This window comes from Melospiza melodia, chromosome 28 (assembly GCF_035770615.1).
Source record: "Melospiza melodia melodia isolate bMelMel2 chromosome 28, bMelMel2.pri, whole genome shotgun sequence".
Classification (NCBI taxonomy): Eukaryota; Metazoa; Chordata; class Aves; order Passeriformes; family Passerellidae; genus Melospiza; species Melospiza melodia.
Genome location: NC_086221.1, coordinates 5119640 through 5144559, shown reverse-complemented (window position 1 = coordinate 5144559; position 24920 = coordinate 5119640). Strand labels below are relative to the sequence as shown.

Genomic DNA, 24920 nt, shown 5'->3' with positions numbered 1-24920 from the left:
AGCGAGGAGAGGCCAGGCACGGGTGGGAAGCTGTTACTGCTTGAATCTTGCAGTCATAGAATGGTTTGGCTTGGAGGGGACATTGAAGATCATCTCATTCCACCCGTGCCGTGGGCAGGGACACCTTCCACTGTCCCAGGTTGCTCCAACCTGGCCTGGGACACTTCCAGGGATGGGGCATCCACAGCTTCTCCGGGCACCCTGTGCCAGGGCCTCCCCACGCACACAGGGAAGATTTTTTTCTTTAATATCCAGCGTAAACCTTCCAACATGACCCCGTTCCCCCTTGTCCTGTTCCTCCACGCTTTTCCCAACATCCTTTCCTATTGTCACCGCAGGGTCACCAGGAACACCGCGACCTGTTGCCACCGCACCGCCGGCTCCAGGGCACCGGGGACACCGGGGGCGGCGGGGCCGGGGGTCTCCGGTACCCCTGGGTGACCAACATCCCTCCGGCTCCCCTCGGGGAGCGGCGGGACCGGGGCTCTCCGGTACCCCTGGGTGACCCACCGGGGCTCTCCGGTACCCCTGTGGGACCAGGCCCTCCGGCTCCCCTCGGGGAGCGGCGGGACCGGGGCTCTCCGGTACCCCTGGGTGACCAATCCCCTCCGGCACCCTTGGGAGACCCACCGGGGCTCTCCGGTACCCCTGCGGCACCAAGCCCCCCGGCTCCCCTCAGGCAGCGGCGGGGCCGGTCCGGCGGGCGCAGGCTCAGCCCCGGGGCCGCCCCGCCCCGTCCCTCCCCCGGCGGCGGCCGGGGCGCTGACATCAGAGCCGGCCCGGCGGGAGGAGGAGGACGAGGAGGAGGAGCCGCCGCCGCACCGGAGCCATCGCTCTTGTCGGGGCCGGGGCGCACCGGCGGGGGGCGGCGGCGGCGGCGCTGCTGCTTCACCCCCCGCACCCCCGGCCCATCCCGCACGGCCCGCGGGGCTCCTCCGCCTTCCCTCCCGCTCGGTGGAGCCTTCCCGGAGCCCTCGCCGAGCCCGCCCGGAGCCCGCCCGGTGCCCGCCATGCTCTCCGGGGCGCCGCCGCCGCCCGCCGGCTTCCCCAGCCCGGCCCCGCCGCCTCAGCCGCCGCCGCCGCCGCCGCCCGCCGCTCCCCCTCACGGGCCGCCGCCGTTCCCGGGCAAGGGCGGCCTGCAGATCCGGAAGAATGCCATCACGGACGACTACAAGGTCACCACGCAAGTGCTGGGGCTCGGCATCAACGGGAAAGTTTTGGAGATCTTCAGTAAGAAGAGCGGCGAGAAGTTCGCGCTCAAGGTGCGCGGGGAGCGGGCACCGGGAGCGGCGCCGGGGGGGACGCGGGGCCGGCGCGGGCGCTCGGCCGGGAGGGGCCGGGCAGGGCAGCGGCGCTGTGACAGTGATGGAAGGTGGCTGCTGCCGGGCCAAGGGGGTCCCGCCGGGGCCATGGGCGGCAGCGGGGCCGCCCGGACAATGAGCTGCCGCCCGCCCCTCCGGCCGCGCTTTAATCTCGGGTTTTTTCCCCCCTCTTTACGAGCAGCGAGACGCGGCTTTGCTGCTTTGTAGCTGGAAATGACATCTTGGTAGCCCGAAGGGGGTTTGAAGGGGGGTAGGAATGGAGAGGAGACGTAGCCTGGCTGGGATCCCCCCAAGGGGATGCGCATCTTGGGGTGCATCCCCGAGGTAGGGGACACCGAGGAACGTGGGGTTCCCTCCGTGCTGTGTGCTGTGAGCACCCCACACTCGCTGTCCCCGTTCCCTGTCCCCTCCCGGCTCTAACACCGAGCTGCTGCCGTGCCCCGCTTCCCACCGGCGATATTTCAGCGTTACGATGTTACCCCTTGTCCCTAACTTGCTTCTCTTTGGCAGGCGTGGATAAACAGTGGCTACAAGGTGTGTTAGAGCCCGCTCGAGGTGATGGGGACCTTCTCCTTGTTTTAAAACGAGGTTTTTGGGCAAGGAGGGGAGCGTGTGCCCCTGCCAGGCAGGCTTGGGGAAGTTTGGATGGCTCCTGGCACGCCGGGTGAGGCAGGAGCAAGGCTGGCTGCTGGTGGGAGCGCCGTGTTCTCCAGCATCCGTGCAATTTGCGCCCACACATGAGCTGTTCCAATCCTTGGCGTTACCCCGAGAGCTGGGAAGGCTGAAAACACCCCACCTAAACCCATAACCCTCTCTTAAATCTCTAACTCCCACCTAAATCCATAACCCCACTTCTTTTGTGTTTGGAGTTGCCCATTTGTTGGTGTTTGGGGATTCTAACATGAGTGGGGGAACAAAGGTGGAGCTTTGGGGGTACAAGTTGTGCTGCAGAGGTTGTGGGGTGGGCAAGGTACAGTGCTGAATATCTGTGGTTAAGGAATTAGGGTCAGTTAGGTGATAGAAGTTTGGATTTTCCTTCAGAAATGCCAGAGACATTGCTCATGAGCTGCCCCTGTGTTGTACTCCGGGGTGACATTGTGTTGTCATCTCATTGGGTTGAAAATTAGCGAAATCCTCTCCTGTTTTGACAGCCGGGCTCCTCCTCGCCTCTGAAGTTGAGTCACATACTTAAAGCACAGATCCCAGCACTTCCCTCTCACAGCCCTGAAAGAGGAAGGATGGAGGAGGAGGAGGCCGGAGCTTCCTCTGCCCTCCCTGCCTGGGGCACGGGACTGGTGCTGTCACCCTGCCCGTGCCACAGCGAGGGTTCAGGGTTGGTGGCACGTGTCACATGGGTCCCTTGGCTTGTTGAGAACCTCCTGGAGTGCAGGGCTGGGCTGTAGGAGGGTGACACAGTGTGGCTCATGCAGGGTGAGGAATATTCGACACTCAATCTCCTGTAGGAAAAGGGATTGTCTTGCCTGTCCCCTGTCCTGGCCTCTCCTGGCGTCCCTGACGGGGAGGGACAAGTTCAGCTGAGTGGTTGGACGTGTCCCTGGCTTCTCAAAGAGCAGCACAGCTGCTACTGTAAGTGATTCCCTCCAGCACCTTCCAGACTGCTGCGCTGGAGTTTGGGCTCTGGGACGGACCCAGGGGTGCTCATCCTGCCCTCATGATGTGAGCTGCCCTGGTTTGCTCCATTTGGACATTTGGGCTGAGCTGCAGAGCCCAAACCTGGCTCACTCCATTTGGATATTTGGGCTGAGCTGCAGAGCCCAAACCTGGCTTGTTCCATTTGGATATTTGGGCTGAGCTGCAGAGCCCAAACCTGGCTTGTTCCATTTGGACATTTGGGCTGAGCTGCAGAGCCCAAACCTGGCTTGCTCTGTTTGGATATTTGGGCTGAGCTGCAGAGCCCAAACCTGGCTTGTTCCATTTGGACATTTGGGCTGAGCTGCAGAGCCCAAACCTGGCTTGCTCTGTTTGGATATTTGGGCTGAGCTGCAGAGCCCAAACCTGGCTTGCTCTGTTTGGATATTTGGGCTGAGCTGCAGAGCCCAAACGTGGTGTGGGTGACTGCCCCAGACATGATGTGTGCTGACTTCATCCCCTCCTCAGTACACAGCCGGGCTGACGTCTCTGCTAGAGACCTGTGGGGAGGTATTTGGGTCCAAATTACTCATGGGCTGCAGCAGAGTGGAAAGATGACCTAAAGCAGGATCCACAGAAGTGATTGCATCGAGTTGTCATGTTTCAGATGATGCTTAAAAGAATCCTGATGGCCCATGGCCAGGAGCCACAGCTGAAATCTGTCTGCTGCCTGCTTTGGTTGTGCAGTGAACCTTTCCATTTGGAGTGTCATTCTTTAGGTTTCCTGTTCCAAAATCTTGTATAACAATGCAGTCCTTCACTGGAGGATGAGCCAGAGTTGTGTCCCTCCTTGGTGTTTTCTGGTCATGTTGTGCTTCCTCTTGGGTCACCAGCCACTGTTGTGTTGTTGAAGCTCTTCCTCCCAAACCAAGAGCTGGTTTTGGTAAGGGTTTTGCTGAGAATCACTTTGCTGAAGAGAACTTTTCAGTGCTCCAGGAGAGTTTGAGCTTGGGGAAAGTGTTCTAGCAGCAGTGAAAACATAAGGGCCAATTTTCTTCTCCTTGCAGAGCAACAGTCCATGGCAGAGACACATCATTAAATAAAACGCTGCTGTGTGAGAGTTAATGCATGGTAGTTCTGCTTGCTGTGTAGCACCTGGGTGAAAACAAGAGATTCCTCTACTTTTCTTACAGATTCTTGTTCCTCTTTCTGTTTCCCACCTCCAATTTTATTGTGTTTTTTTGCTACCTGAAGCGTGGCATCCCTGAATTATCCAGTGTGAAGCAGCCAGGGATGGTCCCAGTGCCTGCCCCTGTTTGAGGCTGGATGATCTGCTGCAGGCTGGGAACAGAGAGATGATGAATGGAGTGAAAACAAGAGATTCCTCTACTTTTCTTACAGATTTTTGTTCATGTTTTTGTTTTCCACCCCCAATTTTATTGTATTTTTTGGTACCTGAAGTGTGGCATCCCTGAATTACCTGGTGTGGAGCAGCCAGGGATGGTCCCAGTGCCTGCCCCTGTTTGAGGCTGGATGATCTGCTGCAGGCTGGGAACAGAGAGATGATGAATGGAGTGAAAACAAGAGATTCCTCTACTTTTCTTACAGATTTTTGTTCATGTTTTTGTTTTCCACCCCCAATTTTATTGTATTTTTTGGTACCTGAAGCGTGGCATCCCTGAATTACCTGGTGTGGAGCAGCCAGGGATGGTCCCAGTGCCCTGCCCCTGTTTGAGGCTGGATGATCTCCTGCTGGGAACAGAGAGATGATGAATGGAGTGAAAACAAGAGATTCCTCTACTTTTCTTACAGATTCTTGTTCCTCTTTCTGTTTCCCACCTCCAATTTTATTGTGTTTTTTTGCTACCTGAAGCGTGGCATCCCTGAATTATCCAGTGTGAAGCAGCCAGGGACGGTCCCAGTGCCTGCCCCTGTTTGAGGCTGGATGATCTGCTGCAGGCTGGGAACAGAGAGATGATGAATGGAGTGAAAACAAGAGATTCCTCTACTTTTCTTACAGATTCTTGTTCCTCTTTCTGTTTCCCACCTCCAATTTTATTGTGTTTTTTGGTACCTGAAGCGTGGCATCTCTGAATATCCAGTGTGAAGCAGCCAGGGATGGTCCCAGTGCCCTGCCCCTGTTTGAAGCACGATGATCTGCTGCAGGCTGGGAACAAAAAGCCTGGGCAGAGGTGATGAATGGAGTGAAAACAAGACATTCCTCTACTTTTCCTATAGATTCTTGTCCATCTTTCTGTTTCCCACCCCCAATTTTATTGTGATTTTTTTTGGTACATCCCTGAATTACCTGGTGTGGAGCAGCCAGGGATGGTCCCAGTGCCCTGCCCCTGTTTGAAGCAGGATGATCTGCTGCAGGCTGGGAGCAGAAAGCCTGGGGAGAGGTGATGAATGGAGCTGAGATGCTTGGTTCCTTACCCCTTTCTTCCTTGTGCCTTGCTGTGATTTATTAGCAGGCAAAATTAGGCTTGTAATTTCTGTGGAGGCTGCTGTATGTAGGTCACTGCTGGCCTGGCTTGGCAGGGTTGGCTGTGGTCAGGCTGCAGTGGTGGGGCTGGGAGTGAGGGCTCTTTGCCTGCTGCAAATTCCACTTTTAAGACTAATCTTTGGGCTGGCTGCCTTAATTCCAGGAGGAAATGGCAGCTGAGCCAGGCTGGAGAGTGGGGACTGGTGTTTCAGGTGATGAGTTTTTGGAGTTTTTCTCTGTGGAGCAGGTTTCTCCTTTAAAATAAATGAACAAACCTCACTGCTGGCTTCACCTTCAAAGCCGGAGATTCTCACCTGGACTCTGGTGAGCTTTGGAAGGGCTGGAGGAGCTCAGGGCTGGTGGATTTTTTTTCTGCAGCATCCTCGGTGCTTTGGGGCGTGTTTGCGAAACTCTGCCTCGCTCTTGGCCTCATCTGATAACCCATGAGTGATGGTTCCCCTGATGGAGAAGGAGGAAGGAGGATGGTGCTTGTGGTTTGCTGTTCTGGGAAGTGCCTGGTGTGGAATTAGGGCAGGCAGCTCGGAGCTGGTGGCTGAGTGAGTGGCTGAGTGAGTTTGTGCAGCCAGAGCACCCCGTGTCCCCCCAAAAATCCATCAGGGAAAACACCCCTGAATTGAGGGAGTAACGAGACCCTGGGCTCGTGCTCATGGCAAACAGCTTGCTGTGAGTGCTGTTCTTCTGTCCCTCTCTCAGTGATGTTTTTTTAATTAGCTGTGCCATGTATTTTATATAATCAGAAATGTCTTCGCCGCGGCCTTGTGTGCGAGACGTGGTTGAAAAGCTGTGGAAACTGCAGTGACATCACTGGGACTTTTCCAAAGCTGTGGTTTATTATCTCATTGACCAAAGGAGTCTACTGACTTGGGGTTGGAGTTTGTTTAAACCATTTAGGATTTGCCATAATCTCTGTTAAACACTTCGCATGCTCTGGGCAGTCGGAGCTGGGGCTGTGATGGGCTGATAAGGAGCAGGGGTTTTCTCTTTGGTACGTGCTCAGGAAGTGGTGGGGCTCTTCCTCTCATTAATGATCTAATGCCATCAGCCATGGCTCTTGCAAAAGATGTTTCCCATGTTTTCAGGGGCGGGGAACTGAGGTGCAGTGATTTACTGAAGGTCAGAGGCGGCACCAGGCTGAGGAGCTGAGCTGGATGAGAGCACAGCCCCTGCATGTGTGATTTAATAGCCAAACACCACCAGGTAAAACCATGATTCTGCCATTCACACTGAGCCCTGCTGGCCTCTGGCAAGATTAGTGCTGGCTGTGCCATCAGTTCCACACACAGAGCAGGAAAACCTCAGTTACAGGGCAGTGCTGGTTATGGGGCTGTGGAGGTGATGGCTGTGCCTTGAGCAGTGAGTGATGCAGGGCAGAGGCTCTGGAACAACCAAAACAATGTGTGAATAATAACTGAAATAATACTGAAGTAATACTACATTAATAACAGAAATAACTGAATTAATACTGAAATAATACTAAATTAATAACTGAATTAATAACTGAAGTAATAGTGAAATAATACTGAAATAATTCTGAAATAATCCATGAAATAATCCATGAAATAATACATGGAATAATACATGGAATAATACATGGAATAATACATGGAATAATACATGGAATAATACATGGAATAATAAATGGAATGATACAGGAATAATACATGGAATGATACAGGAGTAATAAATGAAATAATAAATGGAATAATACATGGAATGATACAGGAATTATAAATGGAATAATAAATGGAATAATACAGGAATAATACGTGGAATAATACATGGAATAATACAGGAATAATACACGGAATAATACAGGAATAATACATGGAATGATACAGGAATAATAAATGGAATAATAAATGGAATAATAAATGGAATAATACAGGAATAACATGTGGAATAATAAATGGAATAATAAATGGAATAATAAATGGAATAATACAGGAATAATACATGGAATCATACAGGAATCATACAGGAATCATGCAGGAATAATAACTGGAATAATAACTGGAATAATAACTGGAATAATAACTGGAATAATAACTGGAATAATAAATGGAATAATAAGTGAAGTTTGCAGCCTGAGAGCCAGGTCTCCTGGCATGTTTGGTGGGCACAGGAGATGAAAACTCCCAGAAGGTTCCAGCTGAGGAAGCCTGAAGGATGGAGTTGGTGACTCCTCTCCTCACAGGCAGCTCTGGGGTGTGCTGTGCTGTCTGAGGAGATGGAGGAGCTCTTGCAGGGCTGCAGGGTGCTGCAGGTACGTGGGAGGCACCCAGAGGAGTGGCCGTAGGAGCAGCATCTCTCCAGCTTTATGATCTGCCATCTCCTCAGCCTTCCAGCTGGCCTCCTGTGCCCCACACCAGCGTGCTTGGCTCTTTTCAGACCATCCTTTCACTGAAGCTTTGCTGTCTCTGAGGAGCTGAGAGGGAAGAGCCCTGTTCCTTCAGGAAGCTTTGCTGCCTCTCCAGCCTCCCGACCTGCACGGGGCCCTGGCTGCACACCCAGGCTCCTCTCCAAGCACAACTGGCCCCGCTCGTCTGGCCTCAAGTTGCAGCATTCAGGCAGCATGACCTCACCTCCTGGTTTCCAAGAATAACGTGCTGCCTCCCCTGTGCCTCCCCTGTGCCTCCCCTGGCTGTGCTGGGGCTGCCTGTGGGGCCAGGGTGCCTGCCACAGCCTGGCATGGGCCAGCGCCAGGGCTCTGCCTCGTGCCAGCTATCCCTGTGCCCACCCTGTGCCCACCCCTGGACCTGCTCCGTGGCTCTGCCTTGTGCCAGGTGTCCCAGGTATCCCCATGCCCACCCCAGGCTGCTCCATGGCTCTGCCTTGTGCCAGGTGTTTCAGGTAGCCCTGTGCCCACTCCATGGCTCTGGTTTGTCCCAGGTAGCCCCGTGCCCACCCCAGGGCTCTGATTTGTGTCAGGTGTCCCAGGTTGTCACATGCCCACCCCAGACCTGCTCCATGGATCTGAGTGGTGCCAGGTGTCCCAGGTAGCCATGTGCCCACTCTGTGCCTGCTCCAGGCTCTGCCTTGTGCCAGGTGTCCCAGGTAATCCCATGCTCACCCCAGACCTGCTCCATGGATCTGAGTGGTGCCAGGTGTCCCGGGTAGCCCTGTTCCCACCCTGTTCCCATTCCATGGCTCTGGCCTGTGCCAGATGTCCCAGATAGCTCTGTGCCCACCCCAGGTCTGCTCCATGGATCTGAGTGGTGCCAGGTGTCTCAGATATCCCTGTGCCCACCCCATGGCTCTGGTTTGTGCCAGGTGTCCCAGGGACTCCCCTGCCCACCCTAGGTCATGTCCATGGATCTGCCTTGTGCCAGGTGTAACAGGTGGCTCTGGTTTGTGCCAGGTGTCCCAGGTGTCCCTGTGCCCATCCCAGGGCTCTGGCCTGTGCCAGGTGTCCCAGGTAATCCCATGCCCACCCCAGGCCAGCTCCAGGGCTCTGGCTTGTGCCCAGTGTCCCAGGTTGCCCACCCCAGGCTGCCCAGATCCTCTGTGGGCTCCACCGGTGAGGAGCAGCTGGGGAGGCTCTTCAGCACCTGGCTGATCTTTCAGGGCAATTTTGGAGGAGGCAGAGTTGGAAGCAGGACCAGGGTGATCCCTCCACCAGCTGCAGAGGCTGGCATGGCAATGCAGCTTGGCCTCACCACTCCCCAAAAACCAGTTTGGAGCCTGGGCAGCCACACTGAGTCAGCAGCGTGGTCATCTCTGGGGTGACAGTGTGGGATTTAACATCACCCTGGGGTCTGTGTCCTGTGATGGGGTTCACAGGGGTCCCAGGATGAGGGAAGGGACGAGGAACTGACTCCACGTTTCAGAAGGCTGATTTATTATTTTATGATATATATTACTTTAAAGCTATACTAAAAGAATAGAAGAAAGGATTTCATCAGAAGGCTGGCTGAGAATAGAATAGAAAGGAATGATAACAAAGGTTTGTGGCTCGGCTCTCTGTCCCAGCCAGCTGACTGTGACTGGCCATTAATTAGAAACAACCACATGATCCAATCCCAGATGCACCTGTTGCATCCCACAGGAGCAGATAATCATTGTTTGCATTTTGTTCCTGAGGCGCCTCAGCTTCTCAGGAGGAAAAATCCCAAGAAAAGGATTTTCCATAAAAGATGTCTGTGACAGTGTCCCACTGAAGGTGGGTCCCATCCTCACGGCTGCAAGGTGAAAAGAACCAGCCAGGTTTGGTGGGAGGTGTCCCTGCCCACCTGAGGGGGTTGGAAGGAGATGACCCTCAAGGTCCCTTCCTACCAAACCATTTTGTGGCTCTCTTGCTCTCTGAAAATATGATATATAAAATAACTTTTTCTTTCAGCTCTGGCTAGAACAAGGGCTGTGTGTGTTTCTGGTGCCTTGGGGCTCATTTTGGGGAGAGCTCTTAGCTCTGTGCCCATTCCCCAAAGGAAATGGATGTTGAGCAGAATGCAGGGGCTGGAGCAAGAGCAGGTCTGACTGCAGAGAGCTTTAACAGCCTTTTAAACTGTTCTGCCTTTGTACCCCGTGGCTGAGTCATTTCAAAGATTTCAGCCTTTTAAGATCCTACCAATTTGAGGTGGGGATTACAGAGGCTGGCAGGTTTAATGGCTGCATTAACTCACTGCTCCTCTGTGGCCTGGGGAGGGGATTGAGGCACCCAGTCCCTGAGTGCTGCTCGACCTGAGATGACCTGAAATGAAAAGTTTTGCTGGAGGTGCTGTGAGGCACAAAAATGTCACGTGGAGAGCATCACAGGGAGGGGGACACAGGATCTGCTCTGAGAGCTCCCCTGTGGCTGCATCTTCACTCTGGTGCTGCTGAGGAGGATTAACAGAATTCACAGAATCACTGGGTTGGAAGAGAACTTCAGGGTCATTGATTCCAACCCAGGTCCAACACCTCAGCTCACCCCTGGCACCCAGTGCCACATCCAGGCTTTGTTAAACACCCCCAGGGGTGGTGACTCCACCACCTCCCTGGGCAGAACATTCCAGAACTTTATCACTCTTTCCATGAAAAACTTTTCCCTGCTCTCCAGCCTGTATTTCCCTTGGTGCAGCTGGAGGCTGTGTGCCCTGGCTGTGTCAGTTCCTGCAGACAGAGCCCAGCCCCAGCTGAGCACGGGCACCTTTCAGGAGCTGCACAGTGATGGGGGCACCCCTGAGTCTCCTTTTCTCCAGGCTGAGCACCCCCAGCTCCCTCAGGGCTTCCCCACAGGGTTTGTGTTCCAAACCCCTCATGATGGGGAGCAGAATCCTGGAGTTTGTTACTCCTGTGGTGGATTCCAATTATTGTTAATATTAATTGCCTCTACCTTACTATATGATTTATCATATGATATATTATAATATATGATATATAATATATAATATATAATATATATTATATATTATATAACATACTATATATATAATATCATATAATATATCATATCATATATAATATATATTACATTATAGTATATTATATTAATTATATTAATTATGTTATATTAATTATATTATATTATATTATATTATATTATATTATATTATATTATATTATATTATATTATATTATATTATATTATGTTATGTTATATTATATATATTTATTATATTCTATGATATAATATATAATATATTATATAATATATTATATAATATTCTATATAATAATCTATATTATATATATTCTATATTATGTATTATATTATATTATATTATATTATATTATATTATATTATATTATATTATATTATATTATATTATATTATATTATATATTACATACGCTATTAAACATTACTTATTATTATTATTATATAATATTAATAATGATATTAATATTAATATTAATATTAATAGTAGTAGTAGTAGTAGTAGTAGTAGTAATAAATGTAGTCATGTAGTAGTAATAAATGTAGTCAAATGTCCTGTAGTGACAGGACGGGATGGTGGCATCTCCTTGTGGCTAAGGGCCTTCCCTCAGTGCAGTGCCAAGGTGCCCTGTGCCATGGGGAGGGCAGGTGAGCTCTGTGGCCCAGGGTTGTGCAGCTGGCACAGCCTGGGCTGTCATGTGTAATGAGATTATTCAGGCGTCAGGGCCGCACGTGGTTCCTGCCCTGCGAGCTGCAGCCTAAACCAGAGATAAAGTCCAAAATCCAAACCCAGATCTGAATGTTCCTGGGGCTCCCAGCCAGGCTGGGGCTTTGCTGCTCTGCTCTTGGTGTCCTTATCCGGTTTGGCCTGGCCTGGGGATCAGGGGAGCCATGGATTCATTTCCTTTGTCACATAATTAAATTTGCTGCTTTGTGCCCTTGGCTGCAGGTGGATGCCTGCTTTGAACTCAAAAAACTCCAGATCTGCTGGCCCCAGAATTTGGGGGTCAGGCAGGTTTGGGGTCTTTGTGTGCCTCACACTAAACCTGTGTCACAGCAGGCAGAGTAGATCCTGTGTCCCCTTCCCAGTGATGCTTTGGGATTTCTGTGGTTGGGATGACCCCCAGGTATTAGAAAATCTTTTTTTCCCAGCCCTGTGACTGAAGAAGAAGTCGAGATTTGTCGGTTCTGCTTTTCAAGGTTGTTTATTTTTTCTTATCTATGAAATTCTTTCTCTGACCTGCTGAGATCTGTCTGGCAGGTCGTGTTGTGGCACAGTGACCGCCCTTGGAGTGATGTTAACTTTTTATACTAAGATCTATGTGTACTTTATTTACAATAATTTTCCAATACCTATCACTTATGTTAGACAGTCTGTCTCTACTCTAAACCAATCCAAAAGTGTCACCATCACAGCAGAAGATGGAGGACAAGAAGGAGAAGGAGAAAGACAGAACACACCCCGATTCCTCCATTTTGCCTCTTGAACCCCATTCTAAAAACCCTAAAATTCTGCTTTTTCACCCTGTGATAAATTCACTATCATTCTACTCAAACTCTTGTGACTTGTAACTCCTTACACAGAGTTGGTAATTGTTTCCATGGATTAAAATCAAAGGCACAGATGTTTTTGACTCTCTGCCAAGGTCTCTGAGCCCCCTGCCAGGGTCTTGAGTCCTCCAGGGCAGCCAGAGCAATGTCCTGGGTTCCAGCAGAATCCTGGCTATCTCCATGGGGCTGGGGCTAAAGCAGATGCAATCAGCTCCAAACAAACCCTAAAGTATGTGTGTTATGCTCAGCTTAGTCTAACAAGAGCAGTAAATAAAACCAGGAGCAGGGGAGGTGTGTGGTAGCAGGGATGGTTTTGAATTCCAGCAGCAATGAGCCTGATGGCATCTCCCAGCTCAGTGTTAGGAACACTGGGAATAGAAATATTCTATTCTATTCTATTCTATTCTATTCTATTCTATTCTATTCTATTCTATTCTATTCCATTCCATTCCATTCCATTCCATTCCATTCTATTCTATTCTATTCTATTCTATTCTATTCTATTCTATTCTATTCTATTCTATTCTATTCTATTCTATTCTATTCTATTCTATTCTCCCCCAGGGATGGTGACTCCACCACCTCCCTGGGCAGAACATTCCAGAACTTTATCACCCTTTCTGTAAAAAACTTTTCCCTGATATCCAACCTAAATATGGATCTCCAGCCTAAACCAATCTCAGACCCTCATGATGGTGTATTCCAACATTTCTATTTCTATTTCTATTTCTATTTCTATTTCTATTTCTATTTCTATTTCTATTTCTATTTCTATTTCTATTTCTATTTCTATTTCTATTTCTATTTCTATTTCTATTTCTATTCTATTCTATCCTATCCTAGCCTATTCATTCCTATCCTATCCATTCCTATTCCTATTCCTATTCCTATTCCTATTCCTATTCCTATTCCTATTCCTATTCCTATTCCTATTCCTATTCCTATTCCTATTCCTATTCCTATTCCTATTCCTATTCCTATTCCTATTCCTATTCCTATTCCTATTCCTATTCCTATTCCTACTCCTATTCCTTATTCCTTATTCCTATTCCATTTAGTGACCAGACCACTGTGGGTGTCACTGGGGTGTCACCACAGCTCTGTCACTCACTGTGGCTCCCGGAGCCGGGCTGAAGGAGCCTCTGTCACCTGTGGCAGCTCCTGCTGTCCCCTGGGGCTCTGTGTGACTCTCTCTTCCTCCTGGGCCTTTCCCAGCCTCTCTGTGCTGATTCTGGGCAGATTTGCTGCAGGAGCCCCGGGCAGGGCAGGCGGTTCTTGCGCAAGAGGCTCTGGGGAGGGAGGGTTTGCCAGGAAGTTTAAGCTCGGGTTATCTCCTGGAAGGCATCAGAGCTGGGAATTTGGCATTTTGGGCTGGTTCCCTCCCGTGCCTGGGGCAGAGCAGTGCTGGCACGGGGACAGGGCTGTTTGGGGAGCCTGGAGGTGTTCAGCCCTTGCTGGGCATCTTCCCAGGCTCCTGGAGACAACATCTGCCCCTTGCTGGCCCTGGAGCTTGGAGGAGCCTTGGGAAGCCTTTTGTTTTTGTCCTCAGTGTTTGCCCTGCTGCTGGTGTGAGGGGCTGTGCAGCCCCACGCTGACATCTCCTTTCCATCCCATCCCACCCTGCTTGTTCCACCTCAGAGCTCAGACTCAGTCTCTTGTCACAGACATCTTTTATGGAAAATCCTTTCCTTAAGATTTTTCCTCCTGAGAAGCTGAGAAGTCTCAAGAACAAAATGTAAACAATGGTTATCTGCTGCTGTGGAATGCAACAGGTGCATCTGGGATTGGCCCATGTTGGATGTTTCTAATTAATGGCCAATCACAGTCAGCTGGCTCAGACTCTCTGTCCGAGCCACAAACCTTTGTTATCATTCTTTGCTATTCTATTCTTAGCCAGCCTTCTGATGAAATCCTTTCTTCTATTCTTTTAGTATAGTTTTAATGTAATATATATCATAAAATAATAAATCAGCCTTCTGAGAGATGGGGCAGTGCACTGTGGGTGCCCTTCACAGGGGCACTTCAAGGCTTCATTTCCCTCTGAAATGAGTCTCTGGTGCCTCAGGGTGCTGCTGCAGGCTCTGTGGGGCAGTGCCAGCCCTGTGCCAGCCCTGTGCCAGCCCTGTGCCCCAGGCTCTGCTGCAGGGGCTGCCCAGCCTGGGGTGGGTGGCACAGCCACACAAAGGCTGCCCTGTCTGCTCTTTGGCTTCCCCCAGCCCTGGGCTCTTGTGGTGAATAAGTGGGATTGAAAAAGCTTAAATTCACACAAAGCAGGGCCCAGGAGCCCTGGGCTGACCCCAAGGGAGCAGCTGCCCCCTGCTCACCCTGCCCTGGGGTCCTGGATAACGCTGCCCTGGGATTGAGGCTGGCTGAGGGGAGAGATTTCCTTTTAAAAGCTGGCTATGGGAATGCCCAAGGAGTCCAGGCTGTCTGCCAAGGGAGCAGCAGTAGCTGCAGGAGGAGATTTTTCTGTTGGTTTGTTTAAATATCCGTGCCTTTATCCTTTCATCCCGTCTTCCCTTTTAATCGAGCAGGCAAAACGAGTCCAAACCACTTTGCTGCCTGTGGGATTTGGGAGGAAATCAAGGAGCCTGCTGGTTAAACACTGTCAGGCAGTGGGGTGCTGAGCATCGTGGGAGGATCAGTGACTCTGTCCTGTGAGCTCCCCACACGTGGTTTTGCTGTACATTGAAAAAATAAGAGTACAAAACTGGCTCAGGTTTGATGGGGCTCTGAGCAGCCTGGTCTGGTGGAAGGTGTTTCTGTCCATGGCAGGAGCTGGAATGAGATGGTCTTAGGGGTTCCTTTTAACCCTAACCATGATTCAGTGACTTCTTTTAGGGTTCCTTTTAACCCAAAACATTCCTTGATTCAGTGACTCCTTTTAGGGTTCCTTTTAACACAAATCATGATTTAGTGACTTCTTTTAGGGTTCCTTTTAACCCAAACCATGGTTCAGTGACTCCTTTTAGGGCTCCTTTTAACCCAAACCAAGATTCAGTGACTTCTTTCAGGGTTCCTTTTAGGGTTCCTGTTAACCTGAACCACTCCATAGTTCAGTGACTCCTTTTAGGGTTCCTTTTAACCCAAACCATGATTCAGTGACTCCTTTTAGAGTTCCTTTTAGCCCAAACCATGATTTAGTGATTTCTTTTAGGGTTCCTTTTAACCCAAACCATGATTCAGTGACTCCTTTTAGAGTTCCTTTTAACCCAAACCATGATTCAGTGACTTCTTTTAGGGTTCCTTTTAACCCAAACCACTCCATGGTTCACTGACTCCTTTTAGGGTTCCTTTTAACCCAAACCATGATTTACTGACTTCTTTTAGGGTTCCTTTTAACCCAAACCACTCCATAGTTCAGTGACTCCTTTTAGAGTTCCTTTTAACCCAAACCATGATTCAGTGACTCCTTTTAGAGTTCCTTTTAACCCAAACCATGATTCAGTGATTTCTTTTAGGGCTCCTTTTAACCCAAACCATGATTCAGTGACTCCTTTTAGGGTTCCTTTTAACCCAAACCACTCCATGGTTCACTGACTCCTTTTAGGGTTCCTTTTAGGGTTCCTTTTAACCCAAACCATGATTCAGTGATTTCTTTTAGGGTTCCTTTTAACCCAAACCATGATTCAGTGACTCCTTTTAGGGTTCCTTTTAGCCCAAACCACTCCATGCTTCAGTGACTCCTTGCTCTGTCTCGTGCCCACTCGGGAAATTCCCCCTCTGGTATTTTTGGAAGTTTGTGCACTCTGCAGTGAGTTTTGCACCCTTGTTGGAGGTGTTTGGAGGTGATGGTGCTTTGAGGTGACCCTGCTGCTCCAGGCTCTGCCCCAGCCCCACCAAAGCTCCCCAGCCCTGGGGCCACACGGCTGCTGCTGCTGCCAACAGGTGCTGTGGAGGCTCCTGGGGCTGGAAGAGCCTCAGCAGGGAGCTGAGAATAGCCACCGTGTCCTGAGGGCTTTCATGTGGTGCCAGCAGGATGCACAGAAGGGCTTTTTTTTTAAAAATAGAAACACAACTGTGTGTGTGTTCCTGCTGGCTGGAGGAGTCTCGGGGTGGCTGCTGGGTTGACAGGAGGCTCTCAGTTTTTTTGCATTGCTCCAGAGCTCAGGATTTCCCCTAAAATCCTGCCTGCTGCAGAAGTGCACAGCCTTAGGTAGTGCTGGGTCTCGAGTTTGGGGTGTTGCTTGGCCCTTCACCCACGTGGGTTGGTGACAAACGGGGGTTTCCACCAGCTCCTGCTGGCTGCTGGGGCTGCATAAACTCAGTGTGATGGGAGGAGGATGAGGAGGGAGCCCTGTGGGGCAGGGACAGCCTGGACACTGCACTGAGAGCTTTGGGGAGGTGGCAAAGGAGAGCCTGGTGAGGGATCTGTGTCTGGATCGTCCCCTCTTGTCCCTCTGTCCCCTCACTGCCATCCCCTCTCTCCTGCTCCTCTCCCTGTCCTGGGCATCAAGGCTGGTGTGACAGAGGTTTGTGAGGGAAGGAGGAGGAGGAGGATGAGGAGGGAGGCCTGGAGACCGCACTGAGAGCTTTGGGGAGGTGGCAAAGGAGAGGCTGGTGGTGGCTGTGTGTCCCTTACCAACTCTGGATTGTCCCTCTGAGTTTTCACTGCCATCCCCTCTCCTGACACACGTGGCTGCTCCTCTGCCTTCTTTGGGCATCAGGGCTGGTGTGACAGAGGTTTGTGAGGGGAGGAGGAGGAGAGGATGAGGAGGGAGGCCTGGAGATTGCATGAGAGCTTTGGGGAGATGCAAAGGAGAGGCTGCTGGGGGCTGTGTCCCTGACCAGCTCTGGATTGTCCCCTGTTGTCCCTCTGCCTTTTCACTGCCATCCCCTCTCCTGACACACTGTCCCTCTCCCTGCCCTGGGCATTGGGTGGTGACAGAGGTTTGTGAGGGGAGGAGGAGGATGAGGAGGAGGATGAGGAGGAGCAGGAGGAGGAAGAGGAGGAGGAGGAGGGCTGTTGGAGGCCCCTGCCTCTCGGAGCACCTGCACACACGAAGCCCTGTTATGAAACCCCTGAGCTGCTCCTGGCCCAGCCTTTTTGCTGCTCCCAGCAGCCTGGCAGCCTCCAGCTGGCACGGGCACGGTGCCTGCTGTGGGCTCAGCGTGGCTCCAGCCCCCCTGGCACTGCTGGGGGTGCTGCCAGGGCGGGATGCTCTGCTCTGCATCCCTGCTCTGACTGCCCTTATCTCAGCAAGGTGTTTGCTGTGCCCTGGTGCTGACAGAGCCGTGGCGGGGGTGAAGCTGTGTTAAACAAACAGCTGGGGCAGATGGGCTGATGCACAACGGGGCTGTCGTCACCCAGCCTGGCTGGTGCGTCAGTGAAACCCTGCTCAGGCTGGAGGAAACACATCCCAAGGCCATCCTGCTCCCAGTGCCACTTCAGGAGGGGCTGGCCTTGGTTCAGCTTTGTGTTTCAGCTTGGTTTTTTGCCTTTCTTTAAACACACGTGTATTTATTTATGCTGCATGAAGATCTCTCGGGTTGCTGTTGATAATTGCTGCCCCGAGATGTGCAGGATGTCTCTGTTTAACTGAAGAACGAGTCAGTTTAACTGTTTAACTCTTCTTTAACTGAAGAGTCTGGACTCTTCACTTTTCGGTCTTGAGGTTGTTTATTAATTCTTATCTATAAAATTTTCTTTCTGCCCAATCAAGGTCTGCTCAGCAGGGCAGCCACAGGCACTCTGTGTGTTGTCCTTTTATACTCCAAACTCCATATACCATATTTACACTTAATTCCCAATACCCATCACCCATGTTAGACAGTGCACTTCTATTGTAAATGTAACATATTTATAATTACTTTCCAATACCCATCACCTATGTTAGACAGTGCACTTCTATTGTAAATGTAACATATTTATAATTACTTTCCAATACCCATCACCCATATTAGACAGTACACTTCTATTGTAAATATAACATATCTATAATTACTTTCCAATACCCATCAGCTATGTTAGTGAGCTTCTATTCTAAATATACCATATTTACACTTAATTCCCAATACCCATCACCTATGTTAGACAGTGCACTTCTACTCTAAACAAATCCCAAAGTGCCAACATCACTGCAGAAAATGGAGAACAAGAAGAAGAAGGAGAAAGGCTGGACATGCCCAAGTTCCTCCATCTTGTCCCCATAACCCCCATACCAAAAATACTAAAATCGACATTTTCACCCTGTGATTATTTTATTATCACACCATTCAAACCTCTGTGACTTTCAGGTCCTCATACAAAGCTGGCAACTTGCTCCAGGGGTCACAATCAAACCCCCAGGTGCTCTGGGCTGTGTGCCAGGGTCTCTGAGCCCCCTGACGGGGTCCTGGGCAGCTCTGGAGACCCAGAGGGATGCACTGAGCTCTGACAAAGATCTCTGTGGAAAGGCCTCAGGCAGGATCCCTGTTCTGGAGGGGTGGGTGGCAGCCTCATTTCTGTCCTGCCCATGGACTGACCCCTGAGAAATTTTATTTTTGGGCAGAGTTCAAGCCCAGGAGCTGCTGGGAAGCTGTGAGAGCTGTGGGGCTGCTGCTGGCAGGGCCTCATGGCTGCTGTGCTTGCAGGCGTGGTGGGTCTGGGCCTCTCCCCAAAATCACTGAAACCTTCAGGGAATGGGTGGACACATCCAAAAATAAAAGCAGTTCTGGGATGTAGGTGTGGAGCATCCAGAGCTGGCCCTGGGTGTTGCAGACATCTTTTACGGAAAATCCTCTCATTAGGATTTTTCCTCCTGAGAAGCTGAGAGGCCTCAGGAACAAAATGTAAACAATGGTTATCTGCTGCTGTGGGATGCAACAGGTGCATCTGGGATTGGTCTCATGTTGAATGTTTGTAATTTATAGCAAATCACAGCCCAGTTGGCACGGACAGAGAGCCGAGCCACAAACCTTTGTTCTCATTCTTTCCTATTCTATTCTCAGCCAGCCTTCTGATGAAATCCTTTCTTCTATTGTTTTAGTATAGTTTCAATGTAATATATATCATAAAATAATAAATCAAGCCTTCTGAAACACGGAGTCAGATCCTCGTCTCTTCCCTCATCCTAAAACCCCTGTGAACACGGTCACAGCTGGGATCAGAGGCAGCAGGAAGGTCAGGCAGGGTTGTCCCCAGGGTTGGTGGAACCAGAACCCAGAGAGATGCTCTGGGGTCCCTCTGACATGAGGGGAAGCCCTGGCTGTGGGTGCAGGGAGGCAGCACCGTGCAGTGCTGGTGATAAGGGTTTTTTTTAGAAGCACAAAGGCCATAGGTCAGCCCTGAGTTAATGGTTTACATCAGTGTTTACTTCAGTGTTAATCACACCTGCAAATATCAACCACTTCCTATCATAAAAGCACATGTGTGCTTTTCCCTTCGTGCTGCTGGCAGCTCTGATAGCAAATCTGGCCAGGAGAGGAGGGGCTGACCCCAGCCCTCAGCCCTGCAGAGGGGGAAGGTGAAGGTGTTGAGTGTGGCTGGGAACATCTCTGCCCTTCCCATGGCTCCTTATTTCCCTTTCACTTTCTGCTGTGTGGATGGAAGGCTCTGCAGAGCTGAGTGGGATCAGGGGTTTGGTTTGCAGATCTGAGCATCCCTGTCCAGATTGGCTCCATTCAGAGCTGGGATCAGGGGTTTGCTTTGCAGATCCCTGCCCAGATTGGCTCCATCCACTCAGAGCTGGGATCAGGGGTTTAATTTGCAGATCTGAGCATCCCTGCCCAGATTTGCTCCATCCATGGCTGGGATCAGAGGTTTGGTTTGCAGATCCCTGCCCAGATTGGCTCCATCCACTCAGAGCTGGGATCAGGGGTTTAATTTGCAGATCTGAGCATCCCTGCCCAGAATGGCTCCATCCATCGCTGGGATCAGGGGTTTGGTTTGCAGATCCCTGCCCAGATTGGCTCCATCCATTCAGAACTGGGATCAGAGGTTTGGTTTGCAGATCCCTGCCCTGCTTGGCTCCATCCATGGCTGGGATCAGGGGTTTGGTTTGCAGATCCCTGCCCAGAATGGCTCCATCCATGGCTGGGCTGTGGCTCCTTCTGGCCCCAAGGCAATGGGTCCCTTCCCTGCTCAAGCCCAGGTGGGCAGTGACATCTGGGGTGTCTTTAGACAGGGCTGGAGCATTTTGGCTGTCATGACCCCGTTTGTCCCCGGGGGGCTCCCGGGAGGTCCTGGCAGGGTGGTGGCTCTGTCACTCCAGCCAGATGTGGCACAGCAGGATGTGGCACCTCGTGGCCGTGGCTCGTGCCTGGGCTGCTGCTGCTCCTCACCCAGAGCCTCCTGGGGAGATGAGCCTGGGGTGAGTCAGCCAAACCCAGCCCTGGCTGCTGCTGGGGGCTGGAAGGAAGAGGAGGCTCCCAAAACAAAAACATAGGAACTGAATAGGCCCCTAATTTTGTTTTTCTCAGAGAAATGAAGCCAACACTCTTTATTTGTCTCCTTTAAACACCAGCCCCAGCCTGTTGCTGGCTGTGAGTCAGCGGGGATGCTTCGTGCTGCTGCCTGGCTGCCATTTACCTGCTCTGACTTTTCCCTGGGAGTTTTACAGCCCCCTCCCACCCACCTCCATCTCCTCCAGCCTCATCCCCTCATCCCCATTCAGTGACTCCTTGCTCTGCCTTGAGCCCAGCCTTGGTAACACCAACAGGGGGGAAATTTCCCCTCTGGTGTTTTTGGAAGTTTGTGCACTGCCCCAAAGCTTCCACCACACCGAGACCCTTCCCTCAGCATCCAGGGTGCTGCTCCTGGATCCCCACTTGGACATTTCATCTCCAGGAACATTTCTGCTGCTGGGAAGTGGGCTCTGCAGCACACGGGGGGCACGGGCCCCTGGCAGGTGGCTCTCATTTAAACCCAGGCCTCTCTTCTGCTGCCCTCCTTTGTGTGCCTCGAGAGGCTTTTGTTGTTGCCTGAAAAGGCTGAATGGCTGCTGCATCTGTCACCGAGGGACAGAAATGCTCAGCAGATGCCCTGGGCAGGGGGGGCTGTGGGGTGGGGGGTCCTGAGCGTCGCCCACCGGGCAGGAACCCCACAAACAGGGGAGCACAGGGGCTTGTGCAATGCTGGGGGGTGAGAGAGGCTCCTTGTGAAAGCAGCGTCTGTGTAAGAGCTGCCTGTGTGTGTGTGTGTGTGTGTGTGTAAGAGCTGCTTCTGTGTGTGTGTGTAAGATCTTCCTCTGTGTGTGTGTAAGCACTGCCTCTGTGTGTGTAAGAGCTGTCTGTGTGTGTGTGTGTGTGTGTGTGTAAGAGCTGCCTCTGTGTGTGTGTAAGCACTGCCTGTGTATGTGTAAGAGCTCTGTGTGTGTGTGTGTGTGTGTGTGTGTGTGTAAGAGCTGCCTGTGTGTGTAAGAGCTGCCTGTGTGTGTGTGTAAGAGCTGCTTCTGTGTGTGTGTGTAAGATCTTCCTCTGTGTGTGTGTAAGAGCTGCCTCTGTGTGTGTGTAAGATCTTCGTCTGTGTGTGTGTAAGCACTGCCTGTGTGTGTGTAAGAGCTGCCTGTGTGTGTGTGTAAGCACTGTGTGTGTGTAAGCACTGCCTGTGTGTGTGTAAGAGCTGTGTGTGTGTCTGTGTGTATGTAAGAGCTGCCTCTGTGTGTGTGTGTGTAAGAGCTGCCTCTGTGTAAGAGCTGCCTCTGAGTGTGTAAGAGCTGCCTGTGTGTGTGTGTAAGCACTGCCTGTGTGTGTGTGTAAGAGCTGCTTCTGTGTGTGTGTGTGTAAGAGCTGTCTCTGTGCGTGTGTGTGTGTCTCTGTGTGTGTGTGTCTGTGTGTGTGTGTCTGTGTGTGTCTGTGTGTCTGTGTGTGTCTGTGTGTGTCTGTGTGTGTGTGTCTGTGTGTTTTTGTCAGCTCACCTCTGCTCAGCCTCGCTTGCCTCTCCTGTCTCGCTCTCTTCAATCTAAGCAATTCTCACTCTCTGGGATCCTTTCTCCAGCCTTTTCATTCTCCCCGAGGCGGGAGAACCTGGAGGATGGAGCCGATGGTGAGAGGAGAACCTGGAGGATGGAGCCAGTTGTGCTCCTCTGGGTCGTTTCCTCAGTATCCACCCAGCTCTGGTGGCACTGCCCCTTCCCTCTGTGTTGGGGAAGATGAAACAGGAAAGCCTTATAAATATGATTGCTTGGCAAAAGATTTTGAGAATATGGAAACTATAAGCGAGATTGAAATGAAAGCAAGCTTTGAGATACCTCAGGTACTGAACAACTGGAAAACAATGGTGTGGCCAGCTGAAGGTGGCCTTTTGATGGAACAACACCCTCTGCTTGCAGACAGGCCCAAGGGTCAGAGCAGACCCTACAGCTTGGCAGAAGGGCCCAAAGAGGAGTTTTTGGGGTTTAAAATATAACACAGTGTGGTAATGTAATGATTCTTACAGGCTGTATGGAAATGCTGTAGGATTTGTATCTTGGACTAGATTGGTTAGTGAGAATCAGAATATTCAGCACAGAAGATTTATGGTATTGTAATGGGAACTTCACTCTCTTACCCTCTTATCCTCTCTTTTACTCTCTCATCCTCTTTACCACTCTCTTGCCTTCTTTCTCTTTACCTTTACTTCTCAGTCCTGCTCCAGCTGTGGGTGGCAGCTCCCAGCAGGGCCCTGAACCCAGGCCCTTTGCAATAATCCCCAAGTTCCAAGCCCAGAAGAAGATTTATTATATTGTAATGGGAACTTTGCTCTCTTACCCTTTTTACCTGGGCTGGCAGGTAAAAAACTTTGCTCTCTTACCCTTTTTACCTGCACGCTGTGGGCAGGATGCTGCTGGACCTGTGTGCTCCTCCTCTGGCCACATCACCTCTGCTCTCTGGCTTTCCCCAGTCAAAACAAATGTGAGGATGAGGCTTTCACCTCTTCTCTTGGGGTTCAGACTCTTTCTGTGGCTCTTGGGGCGTGGGCAGAGCAGAAATGAAGCCCAACTTGGGAAAGTCCCATCACCAGGGCAGCAGGGCAGGTTGTGGTGGGTGGAAGCAGCGGGGATGGGGTTAATGTAAAGATTTATGTAAGAGCCACAGTGATGTGGGGGAGGCTTCCTGAGCTGCACCTTTAATTGTTACTGCCTTGTGGTTCAACCATGAATTTCCCTCTGTTTGGTAACACAATTCCTCCCGGGGGCTCTGGGGCTCGTGATTTTATTTCTCTTTTGTAGCTCATAAACAGCAAAAGCGGAACCGAGCGTTGCTGCTTCCGTGTCCTTCTGCTGCCCTCTCCCTCCCAGCCCAGTCTGGCAGGGATTGGGGTGGCTTTGGGCTCATTACCTGTGAGTTCCCAAAATATTCTGGCATTACAAGCTCAGCTCAATGCAGGGAGAGGTGGGAACAGCCTGTGCAGAGCTTCCAGCCCTACAAATGTGTGAAGCAGCTGACGCCAGTTGGCAGCGAGTTTGCAGGGGAAGATTAGAAGAGGAAAATCCTTTGAAGAGAAACCCTTTTGCTTTATTAGGAAAAAATGCTCCTTGCCCTGTGCTAGCAGGGTCAGGGGAATCCAAAGGCTGCGTGTGTGTGTGATCCAGGCCGGGGGAAGCTCTGCTTTGCTTCCCTGCTGATAATTTGGGGGATGACAGCCTGCCTGTCTTTGCTGTAGGTTCATTCTTACTGCAACTCAAGAAGAGTTTATTTTAACCCCTGTGCTGCAGACAGGTCCTAAGGGGGGCTCATGGGGGTGGTTTGGGGCTACCCCTGTTGGAGGGGTGGGTGATGTTCTGCTGGGGGCTGAGGAAATCAGGTGGGATCAAAATACACACGGGAATAAAACCACCCTGCCTGCAAGAGCAGCTGGAGGGGTGAGCATGGGGCAGGGCTGGAAAATGGACAGCTCAGCACACACCCCAGTGGGAGCCTGATCCTCACTTTCCATGGAAATCACCCGTGGGAGGTGACTTTTCCCTCTTGCCCATCTGAGTGTGCTTGGCTCACCGAGGGGCAGCAGCGTTTGGGGCTGGGGTGGCACCGTCAGCGAGGAGGGACAGTGGGACAGGAGGGACAGCGGGACAGTGTCCTCAGCGACCTCCTGCCGTGCCTGGGGAGGAGGGAGCTTCCTTTTCCAACCTGTCTGTCGTGACTCATGGAGCATCATCCCAGGAGGGGGCGGCCAGACTGAATCAGTGGTGCCTGAGGACACGCTGGGAGAGGGAACGTGAGCGTGGGCAGCTGCAGCCCCTGCTCTGCTCCAGAGCCTGCCTTCCTTCCTTCCTTCCTTCCTTCCTTCCTTCCTTCCTTCCTTCCTTCCTTCCTTCCTTCCTTCCTTCCTTCCTTCCTTCCTTCCTTCCTTCCTTCCTTCCTTCCTTCCTTCCTTCCTTCCTTCCTTCCTTCCTTCCTCCCTCCCTCCCTCCCTCCCTCCCTTCCCTCCTTCCCTCCCTCCCTTCCCTTCCTTCCTTTTTCCTTTCCTTCCACCTGTGCTGTGCTTGTCCTCAGGTGATGGGGGGGAAATTCTGTTCTGTGTGGTGCTGAGCTCTTCCTTGGAGCTGAAGCTGATTTTTGATGTCTGCAGGACCAGGCTGGAGCCTGGATTTGGGTTTGGGTTTGCTCAGGGAATGCTGTTCCCCTGCAGAAGCCCTGATGAGCTGTTGTGTTTTCAGGAGCTGCTCCCAGGGTTTGTCTTTCCAATGTGGGAAGAG

General features: G+C 51.2%; 1 protein-coding gene across 1 annotated transcript in view; it reads left to right on the top strand.

Annotated features, from left to right (window-relative positions):
* The first annotated feature begins 1010 nt into the window (after positions 1 to 1010).
* The window catches only part of MAPKAPK2 (MAPK activated protein kinase 2), a 41163-nt gene continuing 17253 nt past the window's right edge, over positions 1011 to 24920 (top strand). The window contains exon 1 of the mRNA XM_063177929.1: positions 1011 to 1262. Coding sequence (XP_063033999.1) covers positions 1011 to 1262 — 252 coding nt within the window. The remainder of the gene's footprint in view (positions 1263 to 24920) is intronic.